This window comes from Anopheles moucheti, chromosome 2, assembly GCF_943734755.1.
Source record: "Anopheles moucheti chromosome 2, idAnoMoucSN_F20_07, whole genome shotgun sequence".
Classification (NCBI taxonomy): Eukaryota; Metazoa; Arthropoda; class Insecta; order Diptera; family Culicidae; genus Anopheles; species Anopheles moucheti.
In genome coordinates, this window is record NC_069140.1 from 12,270,366 (window position 1) to 12,285,669 (window position 15,304).

Genomic DNA, 15,304 nt, shown 5'->3' on the forward strand with positions numbered 1-15,304 from the left:
TTTACGCCAGCCAGCACAGCGAAACCGAATTCTAAAGGTCCAACGGTCCGTCGTCCATTTAACGATTTGGGGAAAAACCAATTTATCCCGAATGGTAGAGTGTTTTTCCTTCCACGCTTTTCGTTCCACAGTGTTCCACCGCGTGCTGCGGAACATGCGCATTTGCGTTCATTGCTGCAATTTGTTTGGTGCGGGACGTGAATGCACCGTACAGCCAACTAGATGCACCGTCGTCCGCACATTTAAGGGTGTGATCTAACGCGAAAAACAAGTTCAATGATATTATTTGTGCTAAATTTTATAATTATTCAAGGCGTTGTTCGTACTTCCATGCTTAAATTGTCTGCATGAAGGAATTAATAGAACGAACATTATTTAATGATACTATTTTATAATTATAACAAGACCTTTTCTAGCACAATTTGTTAATAAATTCAGCAAAACCTCAACATTCTCCAAAATACAAATCACATAAAGAGAGAATACTGTTGCAATTTAAAGTGGCGAATAAAATGCGTACTGCAATTTGCGCAACTGCACGCGTGCATTGTGAACACCCTTAAAAGCATCAGCTTCCGATGGCTGCGCTCCTGTTCATTGACGAAAAACCGACGGCATTCGGGAGCATCTTACGATGGCGATTTTTACAAAAAAAATCATTATTCCCTTGACCAAATGCACCCCAACGGCTGGACCACCCAATGTCTACGTACATTATCGGGAAGAGGGATTCATCCCCCATAAAATGCAATTGAACACTTTTGTCTTCGAGAATCCCCAAATGAAAAGCTAAGAGGAAGAAAACATCTCCACATTACGCCCCTTCTTACGCGGTGGGCTTCTCCGCTGCTCAACAACGCAAACACGCATAAGGATGCATTTTCGGATGAGTTTTCTGCAACCGTTTACGCGCGGCCACTCATCATGCGGGCGGCAAATTTTCGGGACCATCCCGGGCATCCCAGGTCCTGCGAGCTGTCCAAAACAAAAAGAAACAAAAAAACAAGACAACCCGTACGTGTGTTGCTCCTATCTTCCATCCAAAAGGAGGAAAATTCGTTACACAAAACCGACCGAAACGAACCCCGGAGTATGCAATTATGTGCCCATTCCAACCCACATCCGTTTCGGGGGACCACCCGATGACAGTACGCGGTTTGGCGGCAAAATGAGCACCCAATCAATTATGCAGCACCAATACCCTTGCCAATCGGCGTACCAAAACGGCGAACTGCGGAAAACTGAGCGCAACGCTGAATAAAGATGAAAACGGAAGGACACAATAGCAAATGTACTTGCTTGTGTGTGTGTGTGTGTTTTGGGGAGAGAACCCGAAAACGTTCAATTGAATAATAAATGAACACGAATAAAACAAATTAATTAGCGTTCGGGTTGCAATTTCGGTGGATGATTTCGGGCCCCCGTTCAGGCGATGACGATTGGTCTCATTTTGGGGCGGGTTTTCCATTTTGCATGCGTGCATATTTACGTACTGGAACGAGCATCGGTTGCACTGGAATGCGTGGTCGTATGTTAACGATATGCAAAACATTAAATTTCACTTACGTTGGAGTGGAAATTCCATTTCAATTTGGGACCGTTTCATTATGACATCTGCAAAATATCTACCGAGTAGAGGTACATTTAATTTTTAACATAAAGTATGTACAACGTTTCATAACAATAGTTTTCAAAAAAAAGCATTAAACAATTAATTATTTAATTAATTAAAAGCATTAATAAATTTCAAAAATGTCACATTGTTGTAAAGTTTACATTAGATAAGTCCATCCCTACAGTTGTTTAGAGAATGAAATTAAGCCTCTGAAACCCTACGAAAACCTTGTTGGGAAATTTGTCCTAATTATGCGATGGACATCGTTCAAAATAATTTTGGTAGTTGAGAATGCTTAATGTGTTAAAATTTTTTAATAGATTGTTAGTAAACACATAAACAAGTCTCCCTGGTACGAATGTAATTTAGTGTTAAGCAATATCGAATTGAACCTTAATTTTAAACCGTTACGTTAATCAGAAATGCAAAACGAGTGTTAGAGGGCAATACAGCACTACAATCCCTAAATAATATGAGATGATATCTTTCCGTAAAATTAAATAAAATTGCAATCGCTAAAATGACAGTATCTGCTGGGTATTCTATCTGCATGGAATATACATATTTAGAAGGGTTTTTCTATTCAGTATTTTTACACAAAAAAAAATACCTTAAATTTGAAAACATATACTCAAGCAATGATCTAACCAGCGAGTAAAACAATGTATTTCGACACAGCGCATCAGAAAAATCCTAAGCAATCATTTTTAAAAGACCAAGCGTCCCCCATGCCTTGCTGACCATGATGTCGATGTGAGGCGTCATAGTGAGACCACCATCGAGCCAAACGCCCTTAGTCCTTGATCAACGAGACACGGATTTATAGGAATTTGAGCCATTAGAATTACACTGGATGATCCAACCTGTAATTTTCGACGTAGATATGGACAGAGGAGACATAGATATTAGTGTTCTCTCATGGATGAAAAGTTTATTAAAGCGAATTATTAAATTATGAAAGTTTATTCCGAAACTTTCTTAGAAGGAAGACCCTTCAGAGGCCAGCGATCTTCAGGAAGCCCTTCCACATCATCAACCCAAGGGTCATCCACGGTGCAGTACTGACAGCAATAATGAACCCAGCCGCAGTCATGAAGGACCAAGCAGTGCTAGAGTCGTTTGTGGTAAAGGTCAAGATAACAGACCATACCTTCAGAATTATTACAGCACACTACTTTACCGGGGGTAGTTCCTAGGATTATGCATCACATTTATCTTACCAAGTCCGGATGGGTTTGGGCACGTCATGTGAAAGACACCGTAAAATCCAGTTCCTTTAAAGCTCTTTTAAATCATCTACAACTTTAGTTTTAACGACTATAAAGGAATAGAATCATTTACTAAAAAAACTCAATTTAATTATGTTGGTTAACTTTTAATTAACTTTAGCTTAATTAACGCCTATATAGTAAAAAAAAAGTATTTTAAAATCACTTCAACAATCAATAAAAACCATGGCATATAAAACGCATCCAGCACAACGCAAGCGACCACTTAAAACGGGGAAACGTAAAATACTTCCACCGGTTCAATAAATACCCACCAAAAGCCCACCCATTATGTACAGCCAAATGGTAAACATATTGGCCATTGACACTATCGGGCACAACTTTTTTTATGTTTCCCACCCGACCCAGGGGGAAAATCATTTTCATTATCGCGCATGCTTTTCCCCGGCCGCCCACGCCACCCAAAATTTGCGCCCTGACTATGCCCCCAATTATGCACTCACACACAGGCGACACAAATAATGGAAAGGACACCCGGTTACCCTCCCCCCCCCCCCCCCCCCTTCGAAATACGAGCGCGCGCTAATTAAAATCATATGTATCACATAACCGGCAACAGTTGCCAATCCGCCGTCCGTCCGTGTGCCGTCCTTTGTGGTGCAATGAATTGGCGCGCCAATTGTGCAAAGCAGTATGCCTCTTGGTGCGCATCGGTGCCGGTGAATCGACGAAATTAATGAGTCGTTCCGGTGTCAGAATGGTCGCGACTGTGCCCACGCGAGATTGCTCCTTACGCCGTCGTCGTGCTTGTTATTATTTAATTAGCATTATCTTAATCGTTTACTCCTGTTTAATGCGTTTGGTCTGTACCTTTTTTTCTCCGCCCGCTCGGGTGCATCTTTTCCATCCAGATCTGGGGGTGGTCTAACTGCCGAAAAAACCCATAAACGGACCGACGGTACGGAGGCACTCTCTAACCACCGAAAAATCCCACCGGGGAACACATTTATTATAATGCTCTCGGTCTCCTCGGGCTCTTTGGAAGGCAAGGGGATAAAGGGGAGTGGGGATGGTGATAATGCACGCGCACTGTTTTGTTTCCCATTTTGCAATGCACCTCCACTCCCTACTGCCCTCTTCCCTTCCCAGCGATTCGATGGTCATCCCTTACAGCATCCAACACAGCGCACAAGGTGTGTCTTCCACGCGGATGCACCTACCGGGATCGCACGCCACGGCGAAGGTTGCATTTCGATGGCCCGATTTCTAACGGCACCAGATGCGATGTTGTGCTCCTGTTCAGAAACGAAACTCACAAAACGATCCCCAACAAACGAACGCTGTTTCTCGTTCTACCGACCGGCGTTCGCATGGAGAGAGCGAGGGAATGTCCCCGTATACAACCTGTTGCATTCTCGCGTGTGTCAGCTACCAATACAGCCAATTGCACCCCGGGGAACGATGTTTGCGCTGTGCCAGTACCAGGCACCTAGCACCGTTCCATCCCCATCGCGAAGCATACAAATGCATCCCCCGCGCGCATGTTGCGTGTCGAACCCTTCGGCGTCACACGCGCTGTGAGCGTGAGTGTGGCTTGGATGTGTCACCACTGCCCGGTGCGACATTGTGTTCCGTGGGTGTATGTGATGGGAATGCTACTACCCATCCCTACGGCCACCAGAAGTGCATGCGCGCCAGCAGGTGCCAGTCGTGCACTCAACTACAACGCACAATTTACGCGGGCGCTTCGCATGCACAGCGCGATGCACCGATGAAAACCGACCGCATGGCGACGTAGCACACGCTTGCCGTGCTACATTACGCCGATAACAATGTTGCTTCGTGGGGGATGGTGTGTTTATAAATTTTGCACGCGTGTGTGGAAATGCAAGCGTAAATGCAATGTAGTTGCAAGTGGTGCGCGACCATCTGTTGGAGGAGATTACGGTTTACGGAGCTCATGCGAATATATTGCATCGTGTGGTTTTAAGAGCACAACTATTTCATATTTAACTTATTGCCGTCCAAATAGACATAAAGAGACATATCTGTCCACGAATTTGGTCACATTCTTGCTCCTTGAAAGTAGTTCAATCTTGCAAAAGAAGAAAACCCCCTCGCGGTGACATTCCTACGCCTACTATTGTTGGTTTCTTCTGTGAGTCTGTTTTGAATTACAATTTACTTCTATTAACCGGAATAAAAAAAACAGAATAAAGAATCGTTATGCGAATTGCGGATAAAATTAAAAAGGAAGATAATAAATAACTCGAATAAATGTTTCGTCTTTTCCACAAAATTTCCTTGGATAGTGATACTGAACTTCTACTTGGAGAGGGATCTTACTAATTATGCTTTTTGACCTAATGGTCCTAATGATTTTACCTGTTCGAATTTCTACCACCTGTTCCATCTTTTCCTAAACATCTGCTGCACCCAATTATGTCTATCTCATACACATTTGGTAAAATGTGGGTAATTAGCCCAGCACTTCGAAAGTCACTCTCAAGAGTTTAGTTGTAACATCCTAGAAGCTTGATAATAGCCAGACACTTCTAAAATTTCATCAGATTTTTGGGACTCTGGCCAAAACTGACGAAACCCTCTCAGTTGAAAAGGAAAAGGAAAATGCTCAGAAAGATTTTTGGTCCCGTATGTGTGGAAGGACAATGGTAGAGTCGCTACAATGACGAGCTCATTGAGCTGCACGGCGAACTGACTGTCGAACAGCGGAATAGACTTACAGTCTCCGGTGGTCTGGTCACGTCACGAGAATGACACCGGACAACTCAGCTCGTAAAGTCCTTTTAGTGGATGGTGTGGTAGTAGAAGGTGTGGTAGGCTCAAATTGAGGTGGAGTGATGGCGTTGATCGCAGACGACGGCGCTCGACCGTGAGCAGTTTAGAGGAGTCCTGCAGCAGGCCAAGACCGCGAAGATTTCATAGCTGATCGGTTTAAAATTGTCCCAATCATCTCCCATTCGGATCATTCCAGTGTCCACTGTCCATCCGAGAGGTAACTAGCGGCAAGTTAAGGTTCTGCACAACGTTTACGTTTGAGCGTCTCAGAAGACTGACTAAAAAAAATGTGACTGACCAACAATTGTCATCGTGCCTTGCGCTTCTTAATCTTATCGTAACACTAGTGAATCGGTTAGCTTAAAGCATTTAGCCAACGTTGACGTCTTTCTTGCGGGGGTCCAAAATCACCAAATCTACAAAACTTTACGCTAAAAAAAGCGATTGTTATCGGGCATGGGCGCTGTACGATTAAACTGTCTAGCCGCATCATGATACGTCGCAGTTTCATTACCGAAGAAGGAAACCCAATGGATATGGAAGTGCTTTCACTAGTCTAGGTCTTATTGTATTCGATTTTATAACGATAAGCGTGGTGGTGGTGCTTGGGCGTCGCCTTCCGTCCTCACACGTACGCCTTCAGATCGGCCAGCAGCTCATCATACAGCAGGGAGCGTACGTTGATGGCCCACACAAAGTCTAGATGGTTGAAAGCCGGCAATGGGACAAGGTACCGCTTCACCACGTTCGGTAGCTCGCGGTACAGCAGCTCCACATCCGGTGGTGCGGCCATCCAATCGTTAGTGCTGTGATAGAACAGTGTAGGAGCCTGCACATTGGCCAGATTGTACACCGGAGGTGTGAGCTGTCCGTAACGCAGCATATTCATCGCTCCGTGATCGTACTGGCGGAAGACGCGCGATCGGAGCGTTTGTGCGTGATGGATCATCTGCATCGTCGAGGCTCCGGCAGGGGAATGCGCATGGATGACGGGCAGCATGGTCTGGAAGGGATAAAGGTAGAACCGATGTTTACACCACCAGAGCTCCACTAAACCTGAAGGGTTCCACCACTTACCGAGTTAACCTCTTGCGTGTTAAAGCCAGCAATCAGGAACGTGTTGATCGAGCACATGGCCTGGAACGGTGCACCATCGTGGCAGTCCTGCAACCCACCCTGAATGTCCATCTCGTTGGTCGGCTCAAACCACCAGGTGCCCATCATCTGCAGCATCAGCTCCGTCGTGTAGAGGAACGTGCCCAGAAAGATCACGTAAGGGCTACGCGTGTTGTGCATGTAAGCGGCCGGTGCTAGCGCATGCATACTCTTGATGCGCCGGTTGTAGTACGGATGCTGCGACATCATCACCCAGTAGGCGGTTGTGCCCTGCGAGTGGCCAACGTACTGCAGCGATTGCTGACCGGTGCGCACCATTATGTAGTCGATCACGTTCGGAATGTCGATGCTGCCGACCTCGTGCCACGAAAAGTCCCAGAATGTTTGCGTTTCGTTGCTGCGGAAGCGATGACGGCGGGAGTACCGATTGCCACGAGCATTGCCCATCCACACGTCGTACCCGGCATCGGCCAACATGTACGCCAGGCTAGTGCCCGGCCCCATCAGGATGTAGTCGGCGGACGAGCTTAGCATACCGTGCTGGAGTAGTACGACCGGCTTGCCCGGGGCTGGCGGTGACAACGGACTACCCGGGCATCGATGTACGCCGAGCAGATAGCCATCGTCCGTTTCGATGATGTGTTCCTCTGCCGGGTATCCATATTTGCGCAACAGTCCTAGCTGAAAGTCAACTCGAGTGGAATGAAAAAGATGTCCATCGCGCTAACGACCCTCATGTCCACACCTACCGAATCTAGATGAGCATCTTCAACGATGTCGGGATGAATTTGTCCCGCTGCTAGGGTCACGACCAGCAGCAGTACAACTGCCACCACACTGTACACCACACTTTTCATTCTACGACTGTGTTTCGTTCCACCTGTTCGGGACACTGTGAAGCCTGGCAACTTCGCTCGGTCCTCTTTAAATACATAAATCGACCGGGTCTTATCACATTCCTATCTGAGGCCGCACCCACCCAAATGTGATTCCGATAAGCCAACCAGATTGAACAGGACACACCTTAAACAGATTTCATTCTAGTAATCAGGAACGGAGTCATTGCAGGGTTTCCAGTGCAGGGGACCTGTCAAGAGTTTGGACATCGAATTCACGTCTTGGAACAAGAAGGACTTAAGTGTATAGTCGTTGTAGAATAATTTAATGCTGAACTGTAAAACCCTGTACCATACAATCAAAGATTCCTCGTAAATTACTAATCTGTACACTGATAAAAAGTACTCCCTTCAGCCGATAAACACAAGTCACGTTTTTCGGGTAGCAGGTATTTACGACAGCTGATCTGTCTGATCATCTGATGGACGATAAGAATGGTTTGATTAATGCAAAAGAATCTTTGCCGTAATCTGTCTCGATAACAGAACAAAAACAATACGAAACGCATTTATCGCAAGTCGAGGAGTGGTGGGCGAATCTTATGTACTGATGTTTTCCAAATAATACAATAAGTACCCTCAGAACAGACTAGTTCACCAGATCCGATCTGTATATCTCTGTTGATAACCCTCAATTACCTTTACAAAGCATCGTTTTTAACTCGACTAGGACGTCACGAAGCAGCAATTGAGTAGTTGCTTGTGATGGGAAGTTGGAAGTAGAATGGTCGATCTGTTTCAACCCATGTTTTAAAGAACCATTGCATGACGAAACCACACCTTCACATTCCGAGATTCGATTCGATCACCTTAGTTTGGCAAATGCAGGATCTCCGGGGTTAGCATGTATGGTTCCTTTCCGACGGAATCTCCGAGGATCACCTTCGAACGGCCAATTCGTTCCTTCGATCACCTTCGTATGGCAAACTTGGGATCTCCGGGATCACCCAAATACGGCGAAGCCATACGCTTGGGATAAAGAACCGAAATCGGAATCTGAGCATCTTATGAATCGACATAATCCAATCGCAAATGTTGAAGCATTTCTAGTGAAGGTTGAACTGTTGTTGAAAATGTCCCGACTAACCACATTTAATGTAAAATTTAAATATGTAACTTCTACAAGAAGTAAACACAAAATACTAGTTTTTAATACTTTTTATTACAAAAAGCAATTGTTACAATAATTGTGTTTCGTATCTGTTGATAACAAGCGCGTACAATTCGCTAGTGTTGTTCTTTTTTTTTGTTAGATTTTGTTCATTTTTTGCTTTCCGTTGTGTTTACCTTTCCGTTTTGCACTTACGATACTATACAGAACACTCTACAAACACACAACCTACCATCATTCTGCTTCTGAGCTGAGTTGCGAACATACTGTAGAACATAATGTTGGGAGAATGAACCCTGCACTACCTTCTAACGGTGTATTCTATTTATTCCCATTATTATATGATTATTCATGCTTTAAGTTGGTACGATTACAGTTAATCATGATTCTCACTACAGCCAACGAAAGCTTACCAGAATTCCCAAAACACTACAGTATCGCGAGCAGCCTTTCGTAGCGATCTGCTGCCATGCTCGGATGCTTCGTTAAGCGTTAGTTTAACCTTACACCCTAGACGTTATTTTCAATTGAACGTATGTTCTTTTCACTGTTCGATTTACTTACTTAAATTACACCATATTATACACATAAACGATTCGGTAAGGTAGATGGTGGCTCGCGATCAAGTCACTAAGATGTAGTAGATGTTTAATATTCATACGCACAACATACGCAACCGGTTTCAATCGATCACCTGCACGTGTCGTGTGAAAATGGTGCGAAACATCTCTCGGTTAGCCTCCAAGCGAGCTTACTGTACAGCAAACTGCTACTGTACCGCGCATGTTGTTATGATGAAACTAAGAAACAAACAAAAAACACCCGTGTGTATTTCCGGTTCTGTTTCTTTTCTTTTCTTTTTTGTATTAATCAGGTACAGATATCGATTTCATTTGTAAAACAAATCGTACTTAGGTAGCTTGTGGGAAACTGTTACTTCTGTGTGTTGAAATTGTTTGTACAAACGCATCGTAAATGCATGTGGTTATGCTGTATGGTGGTACGAAGACCGGCCCGTAACCACCAAACAGTGTGACCAGACGTTGTCCTGTCCTTCGCGATGCGTCCTAAATGCTAGTTACTTCACATCCTGTAAACCTGCCTCTTTCTGGGCTCACTGACGAAAAGAACACGTGCCGCAAAAAAAACGATTCACCCCTGAACATACATTTGCGTATTTCTCACTATGCACATCTCAGAGTTCGTGCGGTTCGTGCGGCCTAATTCTCGTCGACCACATGATTACGTAGATAGTGGATTCATTTAATCGTATTTATTTCTCCTAAAGAGACTTTACAATCTTAACTACTTTACTGTACACTGTGCAGTGACGAGAAAACAAGATGACGATGATTTTTGACGCCTATCTACAGTGAATGATTATTAAAATGTTTTCCGCCTATCCACTATCGCAAGCATCATGTTTAGTGTGAATGTCTACCCTTGGCTTTGCGTACGATATCAGTTGTTCTTTAAATTTTAAATTAGTTTTACATTAGAACAGCGTAACTATGAAAGCGTAATTTTGACGTAATATGGTTCTTACAGCCAACGCAACGTCGCGTTAATTATTTAAACCAGTACACACGTAAGTATATCAATTGCAACTAATCCGTAAACAATCCAATGTTGGCAGTATTTTTAATCATCCTGCAGCTTGCACAACGTTGAATGTCAAACACAAAAGCAAACAGTTGTAAGTATTGCTGACAATAAGTGACAGGTGTTAAAGCTATACAGATGAACTGGTTTCATTTAAAGCTTCCAAAAATTGCGATAAACATGTTTAAAAAAAAAGAACTTTTGATAATTATTTTTGCGTTTCAACCTGACCACTGTTCATTGTGAAATCAAATTCACTGCTACAACTGCTACTGCTATTGCTTCGTACCTGGCACACTACTTACGTATGAACCATGCCTCTGATATCGCCCGCTTTATTAGGCGACTGGAGCATTTGCTCCGTATTGCATATATCAGATCCATCCAACATTTCGTCGTCGACATTGTCCAGAAAATCGCCCAACAAGCTGCTCGGTTCCACTGTCATATCGTCGAGCGATTTCACATGCTCGAGGGCACGCTCTATATCGTCCTCCACCTCCCGAGGGCAGCTCTCGTGCGAATCTCCCGTATCATCCTCAGCCGGCACTACAAATTCACCGCAAAAGCAAATTTTGTTCAATCATAAATTCAACGAAAGGGTTTTTGTACCTTTCGATGCTTACCATCACCGAGATAAAGCAGCTCATTCAATGCGTCCGGCGGCAAATGACTGAGGACGTTGGGATGGAGCAGGTTGCTGAACTCGAATGGTATAATCTCTTCTGTGGATGGGCAAACAACAAAGTCACACATTATGTTTTGACATTCATTTGCTACGCGATCATGATGATCTTACCTATTACGTCCTGTGTTGTCAAGAGCTCTGATTCGGATAACCCACCAACACCGGTATCCTCGGAACTCGCGTAAGCCGAACTATTCTCGCATATCGTCAGAAGATCCTGCGTGTTTGGCGAGGTATTGGATTGGTGTATCGTTGGGACTGGATGCGATCCTTTGCTGTACTGGTGCTGCTGCAGCTGCTGCGGTTGCTGTTGCTGATCGTGATCATGCTCTAACGAATCCACTATTTCCATGGACGAATTATTAAGTTGGCCACGATAAGCACTGGATCCCATAGCACCGGCAACGGTTCGATTATTGCCAACGGCAGCAGGAATGTGTAGACTGCGATTCACATAACCCGCTGTGTGTGACACATTCGTATTAAACGCAGGTTTCGATGGGCTTTCACTGCCATTGAACAGATGTAGCCTTTGTCCGGGGTGTGCTAATGCTGCTGCCTTTGGCACAGGCGCTGCTTGCTTAACCTGCACCTGCACCTTGCCGTTAACAGACCATGTATTGAGTAAAGATCTCTGCGGCTGCGATTGCTGCGGCTGTATCACCTTCTTCGGCGGCTGGTTCGAAGCGGGTGTCGAAGGTTTTGCCTGTTGCTGATTCGACTGGCTGGATTGATGGTGGGTATGATGTATCGCAAACTGTTGCTTGTACTGTTGCTGATGCAGCAGCATCTGCTGCTGCAAGGGCGTTAACTTTTTCTTCTTTTTGGGTCGCTTCTGGGATCGCACCACCACCGGCGGCGTTTGAATGGGTTTCGCTTTCTTTCGTCCCGCTACTGTTGGGGACGCAGGAACGGGCACCGGTGTAACCATTGTTGCCGGTTTCTTGTGCAGCTTTACCTCCTGCGACATCTTATCATGATTGTCATGCTTCCAGGCGTGCTCCTTGCAGAGGATCAGCTCATGGCTAACGTCAAATACCGGTACGCGGCACTGGCTGTTGTCGGAAAACTTTGCCGTACAGCGCTGAAACAGACACTGTTGCGATTCCTCCGTAACGTGATCGTAGCAGTGCGATGTCATCACGAGAGCCGATTTACTGCAACCCTCGACAGCGCAAGTGTCCTTTTCACTGTGTGGGTTCAAATACGATAAATATTACTAATCATACATATCAGCTTTCGACTACAAACACGCACACACACTTACCTCGTTTTATTCAGTTCGGTTTGCCGTCGTTTGTCCACCTTCGCGACCACCCTTGCCATCGATTCTAGCCGCTTCTTGGCGATGGACGCTGCCGCACTTCTCAACCGCAGCCCATTTCTACACTGAACTACCCGTCGCTGCAGGTAGGCCTTCTTGAGCTCCAACCGTTCATCGCGCGTTAGCATGCGTATTTCAAACTTCGAACTGTTCCCACTCCGATTGCCTTTGTTTTTGCCACCCCGGACACTGCTGCTGCTCGACGACGAACTACGATGCATCGGATTTATGCCCCAGCTTGACATACTATCCGGTACGGTGATCGCGATGGATTCCTCGTACCAAAAGGAAAGCGTATTCGGGTACTCGTCGTACACATCGTCATCCGACTCGTCGCCCGGATCCTTCAGATCGAACATGTACGCACCGGGCGCATGCCATTCCCTTATCTTTGGACGCTTGATTGGTACAGCCGTTGCTCCCGGTGCGGTGGTTGACGCAACAAACCGCTGCAGTCTCAGCGGTTTTTCATCCGGCTGCTCCATTTTTTCTTGCTTTATTTCGAACTCCTTTTCCACCTTCACGGTGGATAGTAACAATGAAGTAGGTGCGCTTCCTGGGACGCTCCTTGCTGAAGCATTTGGCGTACTGGTCGTACACGATGGGGAAGATCCAATGTTTGTCAACGCCGTAGCTACTGGAGATTTACAATCTCGAAGCTGCTCCCGTTCCTCCGATAGCAGTTGACTATGTGTTCGTTTAGCGGATTTCTGTTGTTTGCCACCTGTTTTGCCCGTTGCACCAGATTTTCGACCCGACATTTGACGGACCTTCCCATTAACAATGTCTGGTATCGTTTGTTCCTCTTTAATAAGATTAGTTTTAATATCCAATGTGGTGGGATGGTCAGCCGATTTGATTTCGCTCCCTATTCCACCACCGATGTTGACAACTGAAACAACTTCTGTATCTGAACGTTTTTTCGCTGCAGCAGCGATCACTTTCTGATCGCCCACAACGGATGGTGATCGATTGATCTTTTCAACCCTATTCACCGCTGGCAATTGGTCGCGCGATTGTGGCGCTGTGTTTGCTGCAGTGTTAGAAGCTACGAGTAAGCTTTGTTGATTCACGGATCGACGTGCACCTTCCGTAGTGGACATCTTGTTAGACTTTTCAACTTCCCTGGGCGATACGGCGGATACCCTATTGGTATCGTTGGCCTTCACCAATAAAGAACCATCTTTTGCCGCGATCGACGAAGACGTTAGCAAGGATATGGAACCAACGGGAGCAGAGGCAGGTTTTGGTGGCTGTTGTTGAGGTACGGTCCGTTGTTTATTGCCGACCGATGCGAAAGCTTGTGGCTGCTTTCGCTGGGGTTGCAGTAGCAGCGATTGTGGTTGCTGTGCAGACTGTATGGTAGGGGACGGTGCTTGTTTCGAAGGTTGTGGTTGTTGTTGCTGTAACAGTAACGATTGCTTCTGACCATTTGGCGCAGATTGCAACAGTGTCTTCGAAACAAGTTGCTGCTGTTGCTGAACTGCTGTTTGGACTTGCTGTTTTTGCTGCAGTTTCGGTGTGCTGTCGACATTTTCCAACTTTTGTAACGATTGCGATTGCAATGATGGTGTAGACGGTTTGGGTGGCAGAGGCTGGGGCGATATTTTCGGCAACGGATGGGACAGCGGTTGCGGTGATTGAGTGCCTACAATTTGCTGTTGTTTCAATTGCTGCGATTTTTGTTGCTTCTGTATAAATTGCTGCTGAATCTGTTGTTGTTTCTGCTGTGGCGGTAAAGCTGTTGAAGTGATTTGTTGCGGCTTTGCTGTAGGCGATGCTTGTTGTTGCTGTTGGGACGGTAAAACCTTTTGCTGCACGGTTTGCTGCTGCTGCTGTTGTTGAGCAGGTTGTGGTTTTTGTTGCTGCAGCGGTGGTTGTTGCTGCTTGATGAGCGTGTTTCTCAGCGTCGCTATGGTGACGGGATTGGAAAGATGGGTAGCTGTTCCCACCGTACTACTGTTTGGTGCTGTTTGCAAATAAAATTTCCCTTGTGCTTGCGGTTGCACTAGGCGGATTTTTGTCGGCGTCACAGTGGATACATTAGACACTACGGCCACACCCCCAGCATTGCGAGTGACACCCGTTCCTACATTTGCTATTCTCGCTGCACTCGTGGTAGCGACAGAAATGGTTGGAGTTACCCCGTTGCTGCTGCTATTAGTCACTATTAACTTTCTAGCCCCATCGCCGGATGTGGTTACGTGTATGATGCTTCCTTGTGGAATAGTGGTAGCACCACCCGTTGTTCCTTTGGCCAGCTGTTGTGGAGGGATTTTGATGAACTTCAATATAGACCCACCGGTCGTTGACAGCTGTTGCCCGCCCGGCAAGCTTTGGTTTGGTTGCTGCAAGCGTGAGATTATTTTGGCCCCACTAGCAACGACAGTTGTTATCATGGGGGTCGTCTTCTGCTGCGGCAATACCTTCTTGATCAATTTTCCCACAGTCACTGTTGGTTGGGATTGTGCTACCAAGCCACTCTGTGGGGACTGTTGCCTTATCTGCACGGGTTTCGTAAACACCGGAATCGGTGTACCGACCGTGGTGGGACCACTCCTCACCACGGCCGTGGTGGTCGGAGAAGCCGTCGTCACGACACCATTGTAGCGTACTTTCAGTGTAGCCGGAGATGATGAAGCAACTGGTGGGGAAATGCTCACAACTTTATCCTTGGTCGTGGTGACGTTTCCGGTAGAGTTGGTCGCAAGCAGCAGACTCGCACCGGAGGATGCAGTCTGTATGGTGGTCGAAGTGGTTGCATTACCATTGCTGCTACTGGTGCTATTACTAACTGCACTTGAATGGTTTGCGTACGCCAATGAGTTCGCTTGCAGTGGTGCCGATTCCGTGAACGCGTACGGATCCTCCTGTGCACGTGTCGTGGAATGGCATGACATGACCTTTCTTCGACTGGACTACTG

General features: G+C 45.9%; 2 protein-coding genes across 2 annotated transcripts; both read right to left on the reverse strand.

Moving 5' to 3' along the window:
• Positions 1-6,268: 6,268 nt before the first annotated feature.
• On the reverse strand, positions 6,269-7,616 carry LOC128298152 (lipase 3-like). Its single transcript, XM_053033894.1, has 3 exons — positions 7,505-7,616; positions 6,721-7,436; positions 6,269-6,646 (listed from the first exon to the last, which is right to left on the reverse strand). Exons 1-3 carry the CDS (start codon positions 7,614-7,616, stop codon positions 6,269-6,271), a joined length of 1,206 nt encoding a protein of 401 aa, XP_052889854.1.
• Positions 7,617-10,024: 2,408 nt separating this feature from the next.
• Positions 10,025-15,280, reverse strand: LOC128297905 (uncharacterized). Its single transcript, XM_053033622.1, has 4 exons — positions 12,324-15,280; positions 11,168-12,246; positions 10,995-11,093; positions 10,025-10,917 (listed from the first exon to the last, which is right to left on the reverse strand). The coding sequence occupies exons 1-4, from the start codon at positions 15,278-15,280 to the stop codon at positions 10,670-10,672; spliced, it is 4,383 nt and encodes a 1,460-aa protein (XP_052889582.1). The 3' UTR covers positions 10,025-10,669.
• Positions 15,281-15,304: the final 24 nt, after the last annotated feature.

Bases quoted from the DNA above. Each gene is read 5' to 3' on its own strand.
- LOC128298152 (XM_053033894.1), bottom strand. From the start codon at position 7,616: ATGAAAAGTGTGGTGTACAGTGTGGTGGCAGTTGTACTGCTGCTGGTC. The intron at 7,437-7,504 runs GTGTGGACATGA...ACTTTCAGCTAG, and splicing joins TGCTCATCTAGATTCGGTAG to GACTGTTGCGCAAATATGGA. The intron at 6,647-6,720 runs GTAAGTGGTGGA...TATCCCTTCCAG, and splicing joins ACACGCAAGAGGTTAACTCG to ACCATGCTGCCCGTCATCCA.
- LOC128297905 (XM_053033622.1), bottom strand. From the start codon at position 15,280: ATGTCATGCCATTCCACGACACGTGCACAGGAGGATCCGTACGCGTTC. The intron at 11,094-11,167 runs GTAAGATCATCA...GCCCATCCACAG, and splicing joins GACAACACAGGACGTAATAG to AAGAGATTATACCATTCGAG. The intron at 10,918-10,994 runs GTAAGCATCGAA...GTGAATTTGTAG, and splicing joins GCTGCTTTATCTCGGTGATG to TGCCGGCTGAGGATGATACG.